Source organism: Ochotona princeps, chromosome X, assembly GCF_030435755.1.
Source record: "Ochotona princeps isolate mOchPri1 chromosome X, mOchPri1.hap1, whole genome shotgun sequence".
Taxonomy (NCBI): domain Eukaryota; kingdom Metazoa; phylum Chordata; class Mammalia; order Lagomorpha; family Ochotonidae; genus Ochotona; species Ochotona princeps.
This window is the reverse complement of record NC_080865.1, coordinates 66,138,039-66,157,115: the sequence shown is the minus strand read 5'-3', so window position 1 is coordinate 66,157,115 and position 19,077 is coordinate 66,138,039. Positions and strand designations below refer to the sequence as shown.

Genomic DNA, 19,077 nt, shown 5'->3' with positions numbered 1-19,077 from the left:
TGGACTTTATGCTTGGTAAATACCTCCAATGAAAGAATGTCAACTGAATTTGAACTATGGAAATGCAACAAGGTGGAGCAATCCGCCTTTGGGGGAGGGTGTGGGGAGGGGTGGGGGGGAATCCCAGTGCATAAAGAATGTATCACATAATGCAATGTAATTAATTTTAAAAAAATGAAATGCAATAAAAATATATGTTTAAAAAAAGAATGCTGTTATGAACTTCTATATTCAAGTTTTTGAGGGACACATAAGGATACTTCAAAAAGTTCATGGTAACTGGAAAAAAAATTGGAAGTTTATTTCAGTGTGAAAAAACCTGAACTCTTCAGAGTTTTGAGAGGTCTTCAGATAGGTGTATAGGGAAAAGAAGAGCCTTCCACCACCATCTGGAGATAAGTCTTGGAAGACCTGAGAGAAACCAAGCAACAGGCTTTTGTGACTGGAAACTTAACTTTCAAAGACAGGAGTCAAAACAGTCACTGTTCAATGCCTTATTTGCATCTCTGAACAAATCATAAGAACCTTTTTTTTTAAAAAAAAAGATTTTTAATGCAAAGGCAGATCAGATTTACAGAGAGAAGAAAAGACAAAAAGATTCTCCATCCACTGGTTCACTCTTCAAGTGGCTGCAACAGCTGGAGCTGAGTCCATCTGAAGCCAGAAGTCAGGAGCTTCTTCTGGGTCTCCCAAGCAGGTGCAGGTTCCCAAGGCTTTGGCCCGTCCTATACTGCTTTCCCAGGCCACAAGCAGGAGGCTGGATGGGAAGTGAAGTAGCCAGGACATGAACCAGTGCTTATATAGGATCCCAGCACTTGGAGGTGGAGGATCAGTCAGTTGAGCTACATCACTGGACCCAAGAACTTAGCTTTTGTAGCACGTAAAAACCCCTAGACATAATCTTTTATTTGGCCACCCAATGAGAGCCCTCTCAGGGCTGCCTGGAGCTTTCTTTCAATTTGTCTACTGCTTAATAAATGTTACTTTCTGCTCACCTTCTGCTGTCCACGTGCCTAAATCTTCACAGATATGAGACAAAGACTCCAGCAGAGAAAAATAGCAGTGCCATACTTAAAAACTTGGCAAAAAGACATAGCGATTGAAGTCCTCGCCTTGAACGTGCCAAAATCCCATATGGGCACCAGTTCTAATCCCGGCAGCTCCACCTCCCATCCAGCTCCCTGCTTGTGGCCCGGGAAAGCAGTCGAGGACGGCCCTAAGCCTTGGGACGCTGCACCTGTGTGGGAGACCTAGAAGAGCTCCTGGCTCCTGGCTTCGGATTGGCTCAGCTCCAGCCGTTGTGGCTGCTTGGGGAGTGAACCATCAGACAGAAGATCTTCCTCTCTGTCTCTCCTCTCTGTATATCTGACTGTACAATAAATAAAATAAATCTTTAAAAAAAAAAACTTGGCAAAAAGAAAAGCTTGTAGGTTTTTTCAAAATAGGCATGAAGATACATGAATATTTTGAAGACCCATCATGTTTTCATTTCTCTTGAGTGTCTGTCTATCTATCTATCTATCTATCTATCTATCTCCAAGAGTAGAACTGTTGGGTCATATAATAACTTTAAAATTTTGAAGAAGTGTCAAACTCTATTCCAAAGTGGCAGTATCATTTACAAACTAGCCAGTAATGTGTGAGTATTTCAAATCCTCCACATCCCAGACAACCCGTTGTTGTCTTTCATTGTACTGTTTCTCACCCATTGTGAAGTTCTGGCTTTAAAAAAATAAAATAAATAATAAATATTTCAGAAGCAGAGTGACCAAGAACATTTCATCCACTAGATCACCTCCCAGTGGCTGCAAATGGAAGGAACACAATGCAGGTACCCCTTGGGGGTAGCAGGAACCCAATTATTTGAGCTATCACTGCTGCCTCCTGCAACCAGCATTAGCAAAAAACTGGAGGCAGGAGCCCAAGGTACACATCAAATCCAAATATTTTGCCAATATCAGATGCAAATGACTTAACTAGTATTTTAACACTAAACTAAATATTGCCTTTTGTTTTCATCTGAATTTACCTAATGGTGAACTGTGCTCAGCATCTTCTCCTGTTGCTATTAACCACTCATATGTATTTCTGTGGAGAAAGTCTAATGAGATCCTTAGACCATTTATTTTTTTCATTACTGAGCTGAAAGTGTTCTCATGTTATACATAACAGTTCTATCAGATACACGATTCACAAATATTTTCTCCCCTTTTGTGTGTTTTCACTTTCTCACTGGTCTTGCTGGAAAACATATTTTAGAGTTTTTTATAAAACTCATTTTCTCCTTTATTGTGTGTGCCTTTGAGACCTGGTTAAGAAATCGGTGCAAAAAAAAAAAAAAAAAAAAAAAAAAAGAAAAGAAATCGGTGTCTAGCAGGTCTCAGGTTGCATGGCCCGGGGCCTTGGGTCCTGTCTGTGTGTGGGTGCTGAACCCGTGAGCCCCAGGGGGTGGAGGGTCTGGCTTGGTCCAGGTCACCTGGCTCAGGTCTCTGAGTCTACCCAGGAGAACTGGTCCTCCTCAGTGTAGAGGATGGAGTCCTGGACAGCAGACCATGGTGCACATGGAGGACATGGTAGCTCATTGGGACCTGCAGAGGACATTTGGTACTATAGCAGAGAACGGAGAACAGGACATATGGATAACTACCCCAGCCACAAGATCACAGCAAATATCTGAGCAAATGGAGACTGTAAGGTCGACTGTGTCAGCCAATGGACATTGCAAGGGATTTCTCATCCACAGATCAGTGAGACTGACAGCATTTCAGAATTATCACATGCACCTGGGTACAACCCTCGAAGCATGTGCCACATTGTCACCCTTGGTTGATACCGAGTGATCTTTCCCCATCCTCAGGTACTGGGATGGTTGGGAGGTTGGGTATGGCCTGTCCCCTTATCTCCCCCTCCCCCCAGAAACGGGAAGAAGAAATAGAAAGTATGGAAAGAATGATTATACCCACTCCTCCCTAACCCTAGAAAATTCCCAACTTGATCGACTATGTAAACATCACCTAAAATAGTAATAATAATAAATCTTAAAAAAAGAATCTGCCTGTAAAGTGGGTGCTGGATTCGTGAGCCCCGGGGGTGGGGGATCTGGTGGGACTTGGGTCGCCAGGCTGGGGCCCTTGGGACCTCCTGCAGGGGGTGGGATGTGATGGGTTTGTGAGCCCCAGGGGTAGGGGAATTGGTAGGGCTCAAGTAGAATGGCCCAGGGCTCTTGGCCTGCCTGCAAGATGGGTGTCAGGTTCATAAGCCCTAGGGGTGGGGATCTGGCAGGGCTCGGGTTGCCTAGCCCAGGTCTTTGGACTTGCCTACAAGAATATGCCCTCTTCAGAAAAAAAGAAAAAATATATATATGTAATAAGAAAATAAGAATATAAAAAAAAAGAGTATGCCCTCCTCAGTGAAAAAGGTGGAGCAATGGACACAGACCCTGATGCACATGAAGAATGTGGTAGCCCATTTGGTACCATAGCAGAAGAAGAAGAAAATTGGATGAGCAGCCCAGCCAAATGATGTCAGCAAGGATCTGGGTGAAGGGAAACTTCAGGTTGACCATGTCAACCAATGGACATTGGGAGGGTTGCGTCATCCTTAGACCAGAAAAATTGACAGCATTTCAGAACAATCCAAACCACTTGGGCAGAACCCTTGGAATATGCACAAATTGGGACTCAGGACTGATATCAGTTGGAGGTTCCCCATTCCTGGGTACTGGGACATTTGGGAAGCTGATTGTGTCTTCCCCTTTTCTCTCTCCCCTTTGCCCAGACACAACAAGAAGAAATAGCAAATGTGGAAACAATGATTTCACTCATTTATCCCTAACCCTCAATCCTTTCCATCTTGATCAACTATGTAATTACCATGAAAAATCAAAATTAAAAAAAAGAAAAAGAAAAAAAAAATGGTGCCTGGGTGCCAGTGCTGTGGCACAGGTTAAGGCACTGCCTGCAGTGCTGGCATCCCATATGCGTGTTGGTTCAAGTCCCACCGTTCCACTTCTGACCCACTTCCCTGCACATGTGCCTGGGAGAACAGCAGCTGACGCTTCAAGTGTTTGGGCCCCTGTACCCATGTGGAAGACCCAGAAGCTCCTGGCTCCTGCTTTTAGCCTGGTCCAGGCATTTGGGGAGTCAATCAGTGCATAGCAGACCTCTCTCTGTCTCTCCCTTTCTTTGCAACTCCTGAAAGTGATTAAAATAAATCTTAAAAAAAACAAATCATGGGCCCGGCGGCGTGGCCTAGCGGCTAAAGTCCTCGCCTTGAACGCCCCGGGATCCCATATGGGCGCCGGTTCTAATCCCGGCAGCTCCACTTCCCATCCAGCTCCCTGCTTGTGGCCTGGGAAAGCAGTTGAGGACGGCCCAATGCATTGGGACACTGCACCCGCGTGGGAGACCCGGAAGAGGTTCCTGGTTCCCGGCTTCGGATCGGCGTGCACCGGCCCGTTGCGGCTCACTTGGGGAGTGAAACATCGGATGGAAGATCTTCCTCTCTGTCTCTCCTCCTCTCTGTATATCCAGCTTTCCAATAATAATAAAATCTTAAAAAAAAAAAAAAAAAAAAAAAAAAACAAATCAGTACTTACTCATTATTTTATCCAAGATCATGAAAATTACTCCTGTTTGGTACTAGTGATTTCATTCAATGTCATGTTATTTCCTGATGAGTCTCATTTGTTTTTCAGTCCAAAATTCTACCCTGAAGTGCAAATTCAGATATCCCCACTGCCTCCTCGGCATCTTCAAGTCACCACCCCAAACTCTGTCATACTTGTCCATGTTAGCTCTCTGTTATAATGAAATGTCTAAAAGCAAGCTATATACCAATAAGCTTTATCTCAGACCCTGGTTTTGGAGGTTCACAGACCAAGGCTGGAAGGCCCTACTGATTTGACATCTGATGTCGGAGGCAATGGTGCACCAGCAGAAAGCTCACATAGAATCAGGAAGCAGAGAGGGCAACTGGGCCTAACTATGGCTTTTGTTACCAATCCTCTCATAAAACCTTCTGAGGGTACACGCTAATGTCCTAAGCAAATCTGACTAGGCCCACATCCTGAACACCATGATATGACTAAACGTTCACCCTCCTGCATTCCATTCATGTATGACTTTGGAAATTAAATGTCTGAGTAAGCTTGCAAGCCAAATCCTGTTCAAACCATAGTACCTTCTAAACCTGCTCCTCCTCCTGCTTGTCTCATTTGAGCATCTAAGAACACAGCTTGAAAAAAAATATTTTATTTCAAAGACAAATTTACACAGAGAGTACAGACAGAAAGATCTTCCATTTGCTGGTTCACTCCCCAAGTGGTCACAATGTCTAGAGCGGAGCTGACCTGAAGCCAGGAGCTTCCTTTGGATCTCGTAGGTGCAGGGGCCCAAGGACTTGAGCCATTCTTTGCTGCTTTCCCAATTCCAAGCAGGGAGCTGGATTAGAAGTGGAGCAATGCATTGGGACATGAGCTGGCACCCACATGGGATTCTGGTGCTACAGGCAGAGAATTAACTCACAATACTACTGCGCCGGCCCTAAGAATTTAGTTTTGTTAGTTTAAAAAAAGAAAAGTCTAGGAGTCAAATTTTACTCCTCTTTCTTCTTCACAGTCAAGCAACCAGCACATTCTAGCTTTTCTGTCTTCAAAAAGAGCCTGATAGTCAGCATCCCATTATGGGCATTAGTTCAAGTCCCAGCTGCTCCACTTCTGATCCGGTTCCGGCTTATGGCCTGGGAAAGCACAAGAAAGTGGACCAAGTCCCAGGGCTCCTCCACCCATGTAGGAAACCCGAAGAAGCTCTTGGGGTCCACCTTCACACTGACCCAGCTCCAGCTGCTGTGCTCATCTGGGGAGTGATCCAATGGATGGAAGATCTCTCTCTCCCTCTCTTTCTCTGTAACTCTTTCAACTTACATTAATAAATCTTTCTTTTTAAGATGCATTTATTTTTATTGGAAGGACAGATTTTAGAGAGGAGGAGAGACAGAGAGGAAGATCTCCCATCCGTACAATTACTCCCCAAGTGGCTGTAATGGCCGGTGTTGCGCCCATCTGAAGCCAGGGGCCCAGAGCCTCTTCTAGGTCTCCCACACGGGTGCAGGGTCCCAAGGGCTTGGGCCGTCCTCGACTGCTTTCCCAGGCCACAAGCAGGGAGCCGGATGGGAAGTGGGGCTGCTGGGATTAAAACCGGCGCCCATATGGGATCCCAGAGCGTGCAAAGTGAGGACTTTAGCCACTAGGCTACCATACCGGGTCCACATTAATAAATCTTAAACAGAGCCTAAATCCAACATCTAACTACCCCTTCCTCATCTTGCAGACAGCTGACACTCTGAGATAACAGCTGACACTGTGCTTGTCCCCTTACTCTTTCTCAGCTAAACCCTCATACAGCAGCTCCATATTTCATACAGCTATGTCAAAACACGCCATTCCTCTTCCCAATCTCCCTAGTGGTTTTCCCTTTACGTATCCATGCAGGATATAAGGACAGGTCACAAATTTATTTCTGGCTTTCTCCTCTAGTTCATTTCTTATTGTTCTTTCCTATGTTGTAACCTATCATCCTCACTGCAATTTCTCACACATGCCAAGAAAGTTAACATTCTAGGGCATTTTAATTTGTATTCTTTCCAAAGCACTCTTATCTGAAACAGTCACAAAGTTCCTATGCCTATTGCCATACAAGGTTCCATATGCTTACTGCCTACATCACCTCCTTAAACAGGCCCTCCCTAACCACTTTAAGTATTAGTTCTTCTCACATTCTTCCATCTTCCTTACTGATAAATTTCCTGTTGTTGTCTATTTTCTCCATTGAGACTTAAACTCCATAATGTAGATACTTTTTATTGGTCATAACAGAATAAACAGTCTACTGAGGAATACCCGGCACACAGTAAAAAACAAAAACAAAAACAAAAACAAAAACTCAGTAAAAATTTACCAAACCAATAGATGAATGGGGGTCAGCACCATGGCACAGTAAGCTAAGACTCTGCCTGCAGAGCCAGCATCCCATATGGATGCCGCTCAAGTCCCTGCTGATCCATTTCCGGTCCAGCTCCTTGCTTACGGCCTAGGAAAGCAGCAGAGGATGGTTTAAGCCCTTGGGTCCCTGCACCCATGTGGGAGAATTGAAAGAAGCACTTGGTTGCTTGCTTTGGATTGGCTCAGCTCTGGCCATTGCAGCCATTTGGGGAGTGAACCAGTGGATGGAAAATCTGTCTCTTCTCTCTCTCTGTAACTGTCACTTTCAAATAAAAATAATTCTTTAAAAATAATAATTCTTTAAAATAATAAAATAATAATAATAATTCTTTAAAATAATTCTTTTTAAAAAATGATGTGTTCAAATTGTATGAAAGGCCCTTGCTTTGATGATGATGGTCATGGTTTTTGTTTGCCAATTTGTTATGATAATATTTTTGTTGATTAGATAGGTATTAGAAGATGAACTAACCTTCCATTTAAGGGATATAAAATATATTGTCTTGATGTATTATCATTTTAAGTTTTGCCAGGCAAAACTTAACAACTTTTTATCAAGAATCTTTCTATCTTTATTTATGTGTTAAGCTGCTTTATAATTTTACTTCGTATGTTGCTTTTTATCACTTTTGGTATTTGAGGTATAATAATAAAATGTGTGAAATTAAAAAAAAATAAAATAAATGAACAAATGGATGAATAAGATTTTTTTGTCTGAACACTACCCAAAATAATAGACTTTAAGATTTTGCTTTACTAGGGAAAAAAAAGAATCACAAGGTATGCACTTAAGAAAAATTAAGCATAATAGCTTTTAAATGACATTAACTTTATTAAAAGGAGGATTTATTCAGTAGCACTGAGGTAAAATTTTATAAAATTTCAACACGACTTTATCTATTGTAAAATTTTTTAAAGGCTTCAGAATTACTCTGAAAGTTGCAATTAACTTATTTAGGCCTAAACACAACTGCATATATACATGTATATAAACACATATACACACAAACAAAATAGTGCAGTTTCATAAAGTCAAACTGACATAGACAGAAATGTCTTCCTTAGCCCACAGTATTTTCTGTTCCTTTTCTTAACAAACTGCTAACAGTGATGGCCTTGAAAGTCACCAACCGACTAGGGCTCTTAGAGTCATACATATTGTACTTTGCTAACTGGGTGCTAGTGCTGCTGTTTACAAAAAAATAATAATAATAAACTAAAGTTAACCCCAGAGGTTTCACAGAGGCAGCCAAGTAGTCTACGTGTGTGTATGTGTATGTTTATGTGTGTGTGCGTGCGTGTGTGTGTGTGTGCGCACACGTGGATTAAGTGCCACTGTACAAGACCCACTCCCTTCCGCTGGTGCACCTTGTAGCACACAGAGATGCGAAAAACCCTAGCACAAAACAGATGCACCTCTTCATGTGGTGGAAGGCGGAGCCTGATGATGAATAGACCATTTTTCATTAGCAGGCTAGGAAGCTAAGTCTTGAAATATAAGTTGGTGATATCCAAGCTTTTCTCCCCAGAAAGAAGGCCTGCCTGAGTACTCACTGAGGAAGGCCGGCAGTTATGGAAGTGAATACAGAAACTCAGGCTGAGCTACTTGGTCTCTCTAGCAATGAAGAAGCAATGCAGTCTGGAATGTTGTTTATGTCAACATCATTTAACTTTGATCATCACAGTTTGTGCTCTCTGATCAGGAGATAGAAGAACGACGAATACAACTTTGCATGAAATGTTTCAAGCCTTGAAACTCCTCTGAAAATAAATATTCCAAATACAAGTTCCATTTCTTTCCCTGCAGGCACAGAAAATGGAAAATTATTTCTCAAATAGTTTGCCATAGTTATTCTTTACTTCCTTTCTTTCTTTCGCAACACCTGACAGCATCCCGCATGCACATCCCAAGAGTTAGTTCAGAAGGCCCCAGTTCATAATTGGAGCTCAGGCATTAATATTCAAACTAGAAAGTACTCAATGTCCAGGAGCTAAATATCTCTTTAATATCCTGGCAAAAAAAACTTAGCTGTCTAACTAAACAATCTACTGTGAAATGAAAATTTGCCATTATTCCAACATTCTAACAAGTTAGTACCTAAAATATGTAACAGAGAAGACATATAGTCCCACCTATAATAAATATGTACACAGCAGTTTGTATAATTATCAGATAATTTGTAAAACTTTCCTAAATTAGTCTCATTACTTCATATATATGCAAACTTACACATATATTACAAACTTAGAAAATGCATGGTCACAACAGCCAGAGTTAAACTACCAAGAGTAATAGCCTTGAACAGAAAGAAGAGAGGACATGCCAATAAATTCACATAAAGTCACTGGAATGAATTCAGGAGATGTACAGTTCACTTTGAGTTTGTGGTGGAAACAGACTTTGGCTTTGGGAAGAAAGAAAATGTATAAATTTCCTTGATGAAATTAAGCTATTTTAAATGCCTGATCATGAAGAGAGTAAATTTGTTTACCTGAATGGAGCTCAACTCTATGGTCTTGTTTTCTGGCGCATCCTTTAAAAAAGGGGGCGGGGGCGAGAGTGGGATGAGACATGGGTTATATTTGGTTAGTAAACACCTCAAGCAAGTTAAGATGGTTCTTTACTGTTTGATTCATTTGCTAAGTTTAGCTCCTACCATCACTCCTGGATGTCTTCTGCACAGACATTCATCACAAAACTCCTTAGAAGCATAAATAGAGAGGAAATAAAAATCACAGCAGATAAAGCAACATTTAGCCAATCAATGGTCTTAGTTTTTGATTCTGTACTCAGGCACTGTGGTCAGAGATGGAGGATATTAGAGGAAGCTTTTTCAGAGGAATGTGATCCTCGAACTGAGCCTTGAGGAAGAGCACAAAGCTGGTGAGGCACACTATGCATACACACAGTAGATTCTATAAAACGCCAATTGTTTATTCATCTATTTCCTGGTTTAAACTATCACCTACCATATTTCACTGAATCTAAAATCTTCCCATTCTATGACATACCACTTTCAAAATCTCAGTACAAGAAAACTGTCGGAAACAATGTGATGGCACAATTTGCTAATCTACCTCTAGGCACCGGTTCATGTCTCAGCTGCTCCACTTTCCCTCCAGCTACCTGCTTATGCCTGGGAAAGCAGCATAGGATGGCCCAAACCTTTGGGACCTGCACCCATTTGGGAGACCCAGAAGAAGCTCCTGGTTTCGGATCGGCTCAGCTTCAGCCATTGTGGCCATTTGGGGAGTGAACTTGTGGATGAAGATCTTTCTTTTTGTCTCTCTTTCTCTGTGTAAATCTGCTTTTCCCAATACAAATACCAACACCCCCCAGAAGAATAAAATTGCCTATTAAACCACATATAACACCATCCTTTTTAACATTCAGAAGTTATATTTTAGGGGATACCATGATGGCTCAACTGGCTAATTCTCTGGCTGGAAGCACTGGCATCCCACATGAGCACAGGTTTATGTCCTGGCTGCTCTTCTTCCAATCCTGCTCCCTGCTTAAGGCCTGGAAAAGCAGTAGAGAATGGCCCAAAGCCTTCGGACCCTGCACCCATGTGGGAGACCTGGTAGGGTCTCCTAGTTCCTGCCTTCAGAACAGCTTAGCTCTGGCTATACAGCCATTTGGACAGTGAAACAGTGGATAGAAGATCTTTCAATTTCTCTTTCCATGTGTAAATTTGCTTTTCCAAACTTATTATTTATAAAAATAAATACTTTAAAAGATTTTTTAAGATTTTAAACAAGATGCCAAGTTATGCTTAGATGGAGGAAAAGCAGCTCTGATGTAGTGTTGCACAATGGGTGACAACAGATAGGAATAATGTACTGTATAATTTTATAAAAACAAAAAGCTCAAAGAGGGGATTTGAATGATTTTGTCCAGCAGAAATGATAAATGCTTGGAGATAACTACGCTTACCCTGTTTCAAACATTACACAGTACACACATGTATCAAAACATCCCACGGCACTATATAAACATACATAATTTTATACATAAGTTAAAATAAAAAACAAATTTATTTATAGTGTTTGGAAAAGTTGCTTTAAATAATTTAAAAAGATTACTTACTTTCAGTTTCTTTGAAAAGCAGAGACAGGGCCTGGAGCGGTGCCCTAGCGGCTAAGGTCCTCGCCTTGAGCGCGCCAGGATTCCATATGGGCACCGGTTCTAATCCCAGCAGCCCCACTTCCTATCCAGTTCCCTGCTTGTGGCCTTGGAAAGCAGTGGATGACGGCCCAATGCCTTGGGATCCTGCACCTGCGTGGGAGACCTGGAAGAGGCTCTGGCCTCCTGGCTTCAGATGGGCACAGCTCTGGCCACTAAGGTCACCTGGGGAGTGAATCATCGGACAGAAGATCTTCCTCTCTGTCTCTCCTCCTCTCTATATATATCTGACTTTACAATAAAAATAAATAAATCTTTTAAAAAAAGAAGAAAAGCAGACACAGAGACAGAAATGTGCCTACTAATTCTCTCTCCAAATGCCTCCAGCAGTTTAACTATTGCACCAAATGCCCACTCTGAAGTTTTAATGTCATTTTTACAAATGTGTTAAATAAAAACAACTAAACTGATGAAAGTATCTCTACAACTTCATATTTAGAGTTGCAGTCTTTTGACTCTTATTTATTCATTTATTTATCTAGAGAATGAGGTTTCCCACATAAGTAGCAGAGGCCAAAGCTGGGCCATCTTCCACTGCTTTCCCAATGGTATCATTCGGGAGCTTGAGCATAAGTCGAGCACCCAGGACTTGAACTAGTACTCTGACATGGTATGCTCATGTTGTAAGTAGCTGATTAAACTGCCACATCACACTATTAGCCCCTGAATTATTTTTCTACTCAATAGTTATAGAATGTCTATGTTTATTCATACTACATCATGCTCTATACTAAGAGAATGCTGCTGATGCATTATTTTTAGATTTATTTTATTTTTATTGCAAAGTCAGATGTACAGAGAGGAAGATTTTCCATCCGTCAACTCACTCGCCAAGTGGCTGCAATGGCCAGAATTGAGTTTATCTGAAGCCAGGAGCCCAGAGCCGCCTCTGAGTCTCCCACACAGGAACAGGGTCCCCAGGCCTTGGGCCTTCCTTGACTGCTTTCCCAGGCCACAAGCAGGGAGCAGGATGGGAAGCAGGGCCACCAGGATTAGAACCAGCGCCCAAATGGGATCCTGGCACATGCAAGACGAAGACTTTAGCTGCCAGGCCATGGCATTGGGCCCTGATGCAGCATTTATTGCAGATTTTTTTAAGGACTTATTTTTACTGGAAAGTAGATTTAGAGATATGAAGAGACGAAGATATTCCATCCACTGATTCCCTCCCCAAATGGCCACAACAGCCAGAGCTGAGTGGATCTGAAGCCAGGAGCCAGGAAATGCTTTGGGGTCTCCTATGCAGGTGCATGGCCTCAAGACTTTGAGCCATCCTCTGCTGCCTTCCCAGGCTACAAACAGGTAGCTGAACCAGAAGCAGAACAGTAAGGATACAAACCAACACTTGTAGGTGGAAGATTAGCCAGTTGAGTCATTAGGCCAATACAGGTGCAAAAGTTTATTGCTGCTTTGGTCCCAAACTACGTGAAGTTAACTACAGCTGGCCCTCGATATCTCCAGGTTCTACTCTCATAGATTCAATCAGATTATATACATACGGAAAAAAAGCTCTAGAAACAGAGTCAAGCATTTCACACAGTAGTTCAGCACCCATTTAGGTTACTGCATCACATACCGGAGTGACAGAGTAAGAGCCCTGATTCTATTCTCCATTACAGCTTCCTGCTATTGTGTGCCCTGGAGAGTAAAAGAGGATGGGCCTCAAGGTGATGGCGCACCCAAATGGGAGACCTGGATTGAGTTCCTGGCTTCAGGCTGGCCCAGCCTTAGCACTTCCTATTATTCTGTAAACAATGCAGAATAGCAATTGGATTAGGTATTACAAATCATCTGGAGATGATCTGAAGTACAGACAGATGCCAATTCATGATGGTTCAAATGATGTTTGCTTTTTCCTTTCATTCCAATTTTAGTATATGTGCTGCTGAAGCGAGCACTGTTTTTTATTTTCAAATGAGCTTAATCAGAATATTACTCCATCACAAGTCAAGGAATATCTATAAAAAGTTATTTCAAAAAGTTTGTGGAGAAAACAGGAATTAAAAATTATTTTATTTTAGTACAGAAACCTTTGAAATCCATGCACAATTTTATTACGGTATGCATTTTCCATGAGCTCTTTGAAGATCTCTTGTGTACAAGATGTGCATAGGCTATATGCAGATACTATGCCAATTTGTATTCAGTACCCATTTTTATTTTATTTGAAAACTAGAGACAAAGAATGACAAAGATCTTTCATTTGCTGTTCACTCTGCAAATGCAGGGTAGGACAGGCCAAAGCTAGGAGTCCAGAATTCAATGTGGGTCTCCCACTTGGGAGGCAGAAACCCAACGAAGTACAGAAGCATCTGCAGGAAGCTGTCACTGGAGGCAGAGCTACAACTTAGAGCCCAGATGTTCCGATGACATGCAGCAACTATCATGCCAAACGTCCACTGGGACTAAGAGATTTTATGTAAGAAAATTGTGTACTTGCAGACTTGGGTATGGGGTAAGGGCAGGACATGAAATCAATGTCCTGTGGATACCAGAGGAGAACCACACTTTTGGTTCCTGTTTCAGGAAACATCCATACTGTATATAGTTCTCTGCATTTGAGAGTTAGAAAACTGTTCTAATAGTGTCACCAGATGTTCTCTTCAGGCTGCTGACATTCATTCTGCAAAGTTTGGTTCCCACCAATCTGTCTGTGAATACTCAAACAGCAAATGACAATTATATTATGATTGCTACCTGTCTGGCAATTATTCCAAGATACAACCTCAGCAAAGTGATACACTGTATGCTGATGAATTCCATGTTATATTTATTTCTCTTGTTGTAACTTCTCTCCTGAGATTCAAGCTCCTATCTTCAAACTATTTACATTTCTTCTTGAATATCTAGCAAATATCTCAAACTTAACTGGGTCCAAATATAACTTGGTTCTCAATTTCCCCTCTTTCCAAAAATCCTTAAAAAAAAAAAAAAAGACTTCCTCTCATTCCCACTCTGAATCAAGTCATCCGGGGTGAGTCCTGTCTATTCAACTTCTGCAGTATACCTCATCTCAGTTTTTTTTCTATTCATTTACACTGCTGCCATTAGTTTACAAATCACTACTGATATCCCCTGTCTGGATTCCAGCCATAACCTCCTATTTGATGTCCCTGCTTCTAGGCAGGTCTCCTTTTATAATTATCCTGCACAAAGAAACCAAAGTGATATCTGTTAAACATCAACTTGGACTATAACCCCGTTTAAAATCCTCCAACTGCTTCCCACTATAGTTTTAATTTTTTTAAAGATCTGTTTATTTATTTGAAAGTCAGAGTTACAAAAAGGAAGACACACACACACACACACACACACACACACACACCCCACAGTGAGGTGGCGGAAGGGGCAGGAGGGAAGGAGACAGGGAGAGAGAAATCTTTTTCCCACTGGCTCACTCCCCAATAGTCGCAATGGCTGAAGCTGGGCCAGGCTAAAGCCAGGAGCTAGAAACCTGTCTTCTGGGTATCCCATTTGGGTGGCAGAGGCCCAAGCACTTAGGCCTAGTCCTGGTTGTTGCAGAAAATTTGGGAGTGCCAACAGATAGTTTTCTCTGTCTCCGTCTCTCCCTCCCTCCCTATCTCTTCCTCTTCTTTCTTTCACTTTCTCTCTCTCCTTCCTTCTCGGTAATTCTGCATTTCAGACAAATAAAATAAGTCTTCAAAAGATACCACTTAGGACACTGCCATGTCAGATTGTCTGGATTGTATTTACTCACCTATTTCTTAAAGATTTATTTCTTTATATGAAAGGCAAATTTTACAAAGAGAAGGACACAGAGAGATCTTCCATCTGCTGTTGCACTTCCGAAATGGAATGAAAAAGTCAAATAACCCAATTTTAAAAAGAGCAGAGTATGAAAAGATATTTCTCCAAAGAAAACAAGCAACTGGCTGGTACTAAGCACATGAAAATATGCTTAACATCAATAGCTAAACTGGAAATGTAAATTAATACATGGAAATATAAGTTAAATGTAAATTAATGAAAGGCTGATGCAGTGGCTTAGGAAAGCACCAGAGAATGGCTCAAGTCCTTCAGTGCCTGCAGCTACAGAGAGACCTGAAAGAAGTTTCTGGTTTTGGACCAGCCCAACTCTGGCCATACTAGTCATTTGGAGAGTGAACCAGAAGATGGAAGATCTCTCTCTCTTGCTTTCTCTTTCTTTTTTTCCCTCTCTCTCAGTAATTCTGGCTTTCAAGTAAAATAAATCTTTTTAAAAAAATACCTGAATGAGCCTGTGCAATAACTCAATGACTAATTCCTCATCTTGCAAGCACTGGAATCTCATAAGGGTGCTGGTTTGTGTTCTAGTTGTTCCACTTCAGATCCAGTTCCCTGTTGTGGCCTGGGAAAGCAGTAGAGGATGGCTCAAAGCCTTGGGACCCCGCACCCACATGAGAGACCAGGAAGAAGCTCCTGGCTCCTGGCTTCAGATCAGCTCAGCTCCAGCCGTTGTGGCCATTTAGAGTCAACCAGCAGGTGTAAGATCTTTCTCTGTTTCTCCTCTCCATAAATCTGACCTTTCCAATAAAAATAAATTAATCTTAGAAAAAAATAACACAAGGAAACACTAAGAGAGCTAGAATCAGGAAAACAGACAATAATAATTGCTAAGAAGATGTGAATAAAATGAAACATGCACCGTTGGCTTCAAAGCAGTTGATACAGCTTCTTTAAAAAGTTTGAAGGTCGGGCCTGGTGCCATGGCCTAGCAGCTAAAGTCCTTGCCTTGAACGTGCCAGGATCCCATTTGGGTGCCGGTTCTAATCCCGGCAGCCCTACTTCCCATCCAGTTCCCTGCTTGTGGCCTGGGAAAGCAGTTGAGGACGGCCCAAAGCCTTGGGATCCTGCACCCATGTGGGAGACCAGGAAGAGGTTCCAGGTTCCTGGACACTGCACCCGCGTGGGAGACCCGGAAGAGGTTCCTGGTTCCTTGCTTCAGATCGGCGCTGCACTGGCCGTTGCACTCACAGACGGAAGATCTTCCTCTCTGTCTTTCCTCCTCTCTGTATATCTGACTTTGTAATAAAAATAAATAAATCTTCTAAAAAGAAAGTTTGAAGGTCCACTAATGGTTTCATATAGTTAGCACATGACCAAGCATCTAGTCCTAAGAGAAATGAAAACCTGTGTCATATAAAACCTTGTACATGAATGTTCACACATAATAACCAAAAAGACCATCACCTGATTAACCAATACATCAAAGAACTGAAAATCCTGATATGCTTTTAATACCCCATGTTATTCCACAATGGGTTGGGAGAGCAGAGAAATCTTCCACCTTTTTAGAGTGAGTGAGGAAGATGTTAAGTATAATCTATCAAGATTGTTTTTTTTAAAGATTTATTCATTTTATTACAGCCAGATATACACAGAGGAGGAGAGACAGAGAGGAAGATCTTCCGTCCGATGATTCACTCCCCAAGTGAGCCGCAACGGCCGGTTAACGCCGATCCAATGCCAGGAACCTGGAACCTCTTCCGGGTCTCCCACGCGGGTACAGTGTCCCAATGCATTGGGCTGTCCTCGACTGCTTTCCCAGGCCACAAGCAGGGAGCTGGATGGGAAGTGGACCTGCCAGGATTAGAACCGGCGCCCATATGGGATCCCGGGGCTTTCAAGGCGAGGACTTTAGCCACTAGGCCACGCCGCCGGGCCCAATCTATCAAGATTGCAACAGGTAACTTACAGACAGCAGACTCGAATCTTCATTACACATTAGCAAAAACTGTAAAGACATACAGTGGGTTCCAAGAGCAATCCTGACAGCCTCTTAACAGGAGGTCATATGCACAGAGCAGGAGGGGACCCCAGAGTGGAGCAGGAAGACAGGAGGAGGCTTGTATCCTAACCCAGGACACTCCTGGTACCTCACCAAGGACTATCAGTATGGTACCAAGGACTATATCCCAACTGCCAAGGAAATTACAGGGAATTGGAGTGCCATCGTAGGCTGAGAACTCTGAGGTCAACTATTCCCCATCGGATCTCCCATGTGGGATGGAAGAAGCCCAGATCCTTCCTCATAGGATCTAATGTCATCGGAACAACAGCCAGGAGCCCTGGGCAGTCATGAGAAGCAGAACAGTAAACTCCCTTCGGGACTTGGGAGAGGAGCTTTCTCTGGTCCTTAATTAGTTCCAACTCTGGCTCTCCACCCTCTCTTGCAATGATCATCAGGGTCACTCTGGTGCCCCCAAAATTAGATCAGATAGACAAACAGAGACCAATAAGGAAAAGCTTAGAACAGACAGGAAAAAGTCAGCTTGGACTACCATATACCTTACTAGGTATGACACAAAGATCAGTTACTCCTCACTAAGGTATTGTAGATTTCTTTGCACACCCCTCCTAAAACTGTTCTGCTCCCCAATTATTAACATATGACTTGTTAGAGTTGTAGGCCTGTTTGGACTATCCTAAAATTTGCGAAGTTCAGTAAAAATCACGCTTGAATACTATAAGCTGCTAAGTATAAAAATGAAAATAGACACGAGACAGCTGAATAGTACCCTATAACCATTTTAAGGTTTATAGCAACCAGTTGTGTATAAACTAAAATTGAGATGTCAAGGAAGTAGTTACAGGATGTGGTTAAGAACTTGCGTTCTCTAACACATCGGTCACTCAATACCATGTTAATTAACTTCATGATGTTGCTAATTTCCATGTTTCTTCCTGTTGTTGAAGTTGTGTAGTGGCATCTCATTGGAGGGGATGATATTCTGCCAGCTCTACTTTCAGACCAAGGATGGTATCCCAATGAAACTGTTGAATTTATCTGGACAATAAGATGCTGGATTCTCTGCATGGTCCATTCCCGCAATGAAGAAATCATGACTGGTTATGAACTATATTATTGTAACAATATGGAGGAATTCAATATGGGGGGAGGGTTTGGGGAGGGGGTGGGGGAATCCCAGAGTCTATGGAACTGTGCCATAAAATGAAATTAAACAAACTTAAACAGACAAACAAAAAAACCAAATAAGCAAAATGTGTCAAATCTATTACACAAAAAAATTGTGTCAGTAAAAACAAGTGAGGTGTTGATACATGCCACAACAGATATGAACTTTGAAAACACTGCGGTTCTGCACAACAAGCCAACCACAAGGAACCACATAGTCTACAGTTTCATTTATATGAAACTTGCAGAATAGACACACAGATGTAAAGCAGATTTGTGTTTGTCTAGGATGGAGGGGTTGTGTGAGAGACTAGATAATGCTAGCTAAAAGGAGAGGGGGTTTTTTTTGAGATAATGAAAACATTTTAAAATTGATTATGGAGACAGATGTACAACTCCAAGAATAAACTGAAAGCTACTGAATTGTATACTTTGAGAGGGTAAATTGTACATGTATTTGGATTAGCTTAATAAAGCTGTTTACAGTGAGGAAGAGTCTAACTGTTTTTGAAAGTCCCTATATATTTTAGAAGTATATAATCAAATATTTCCAATAAAACTACATAATGTCTGGCATTTGATTCAAAATAATTGTGAAAAGAGGTACAAAGGGGTTGGGAGTCAAAAATCAAGCTTGGTGACAGCTATACGTGATTTATAATATTATTCTCTCTTATTTGTTTGATACTTTACATAATAAAAATTAAGTAACACAGAGCTAAACTCCAGAGAGAAATCAAGTAACTCAAAGTCACTTTTTGGTCTGAGGGAATCTGCCAATCTCAAGAAATCAGCTGCAAAACTAAGCTACAATTCCAGAGCCTTATAGGTTGGATTACAAAAGTCATAGCATAGACTTTAACAAAGACTTTAAGGTGCCAGTCGGGACATCCATATCCCATATTGAAGTACCTAGGTTTGGGTCCTGGCTCTGCCCTCAATTCCTGCTCCCCACAAATGTGCTCCTGGAAACAA

General features: G+C 41.9%; 1 protein-coding gene across 3 annotated transcripts in view; it reads right to left on the bottom strand.

Annotated features, from left to right (window-relative positions):
• Positions 1–8,312: 8,312 nt before the first annotated feature.
• Positions 8,313–19,077, bottom strand: part of CENPI (centromere protein I) — a 53,571-nt gene continuing 42,806 nt past the window's right edge. For all 3 annotated transcript variants that reach the window (XM_058659194.1, XM_058659195.1, XM_058659196.1), the window contains 2 exons: positions 9,493–9,534; positions 8,313–8,801 (listed from right to left, as the gene is read on the bottom strand). In XM_058659194.1, coding sequence (XP_058515177.1) covers positions 8,700–8,801; positions 9,493–9,534 — 144 coding nt within the window. In that variant the 3' untranslated portion in view covers positions 8,313–8,699. The remainder of the gene's footprint in view (positions 8,802–9,492; positions 9,535–19,077) is intronic.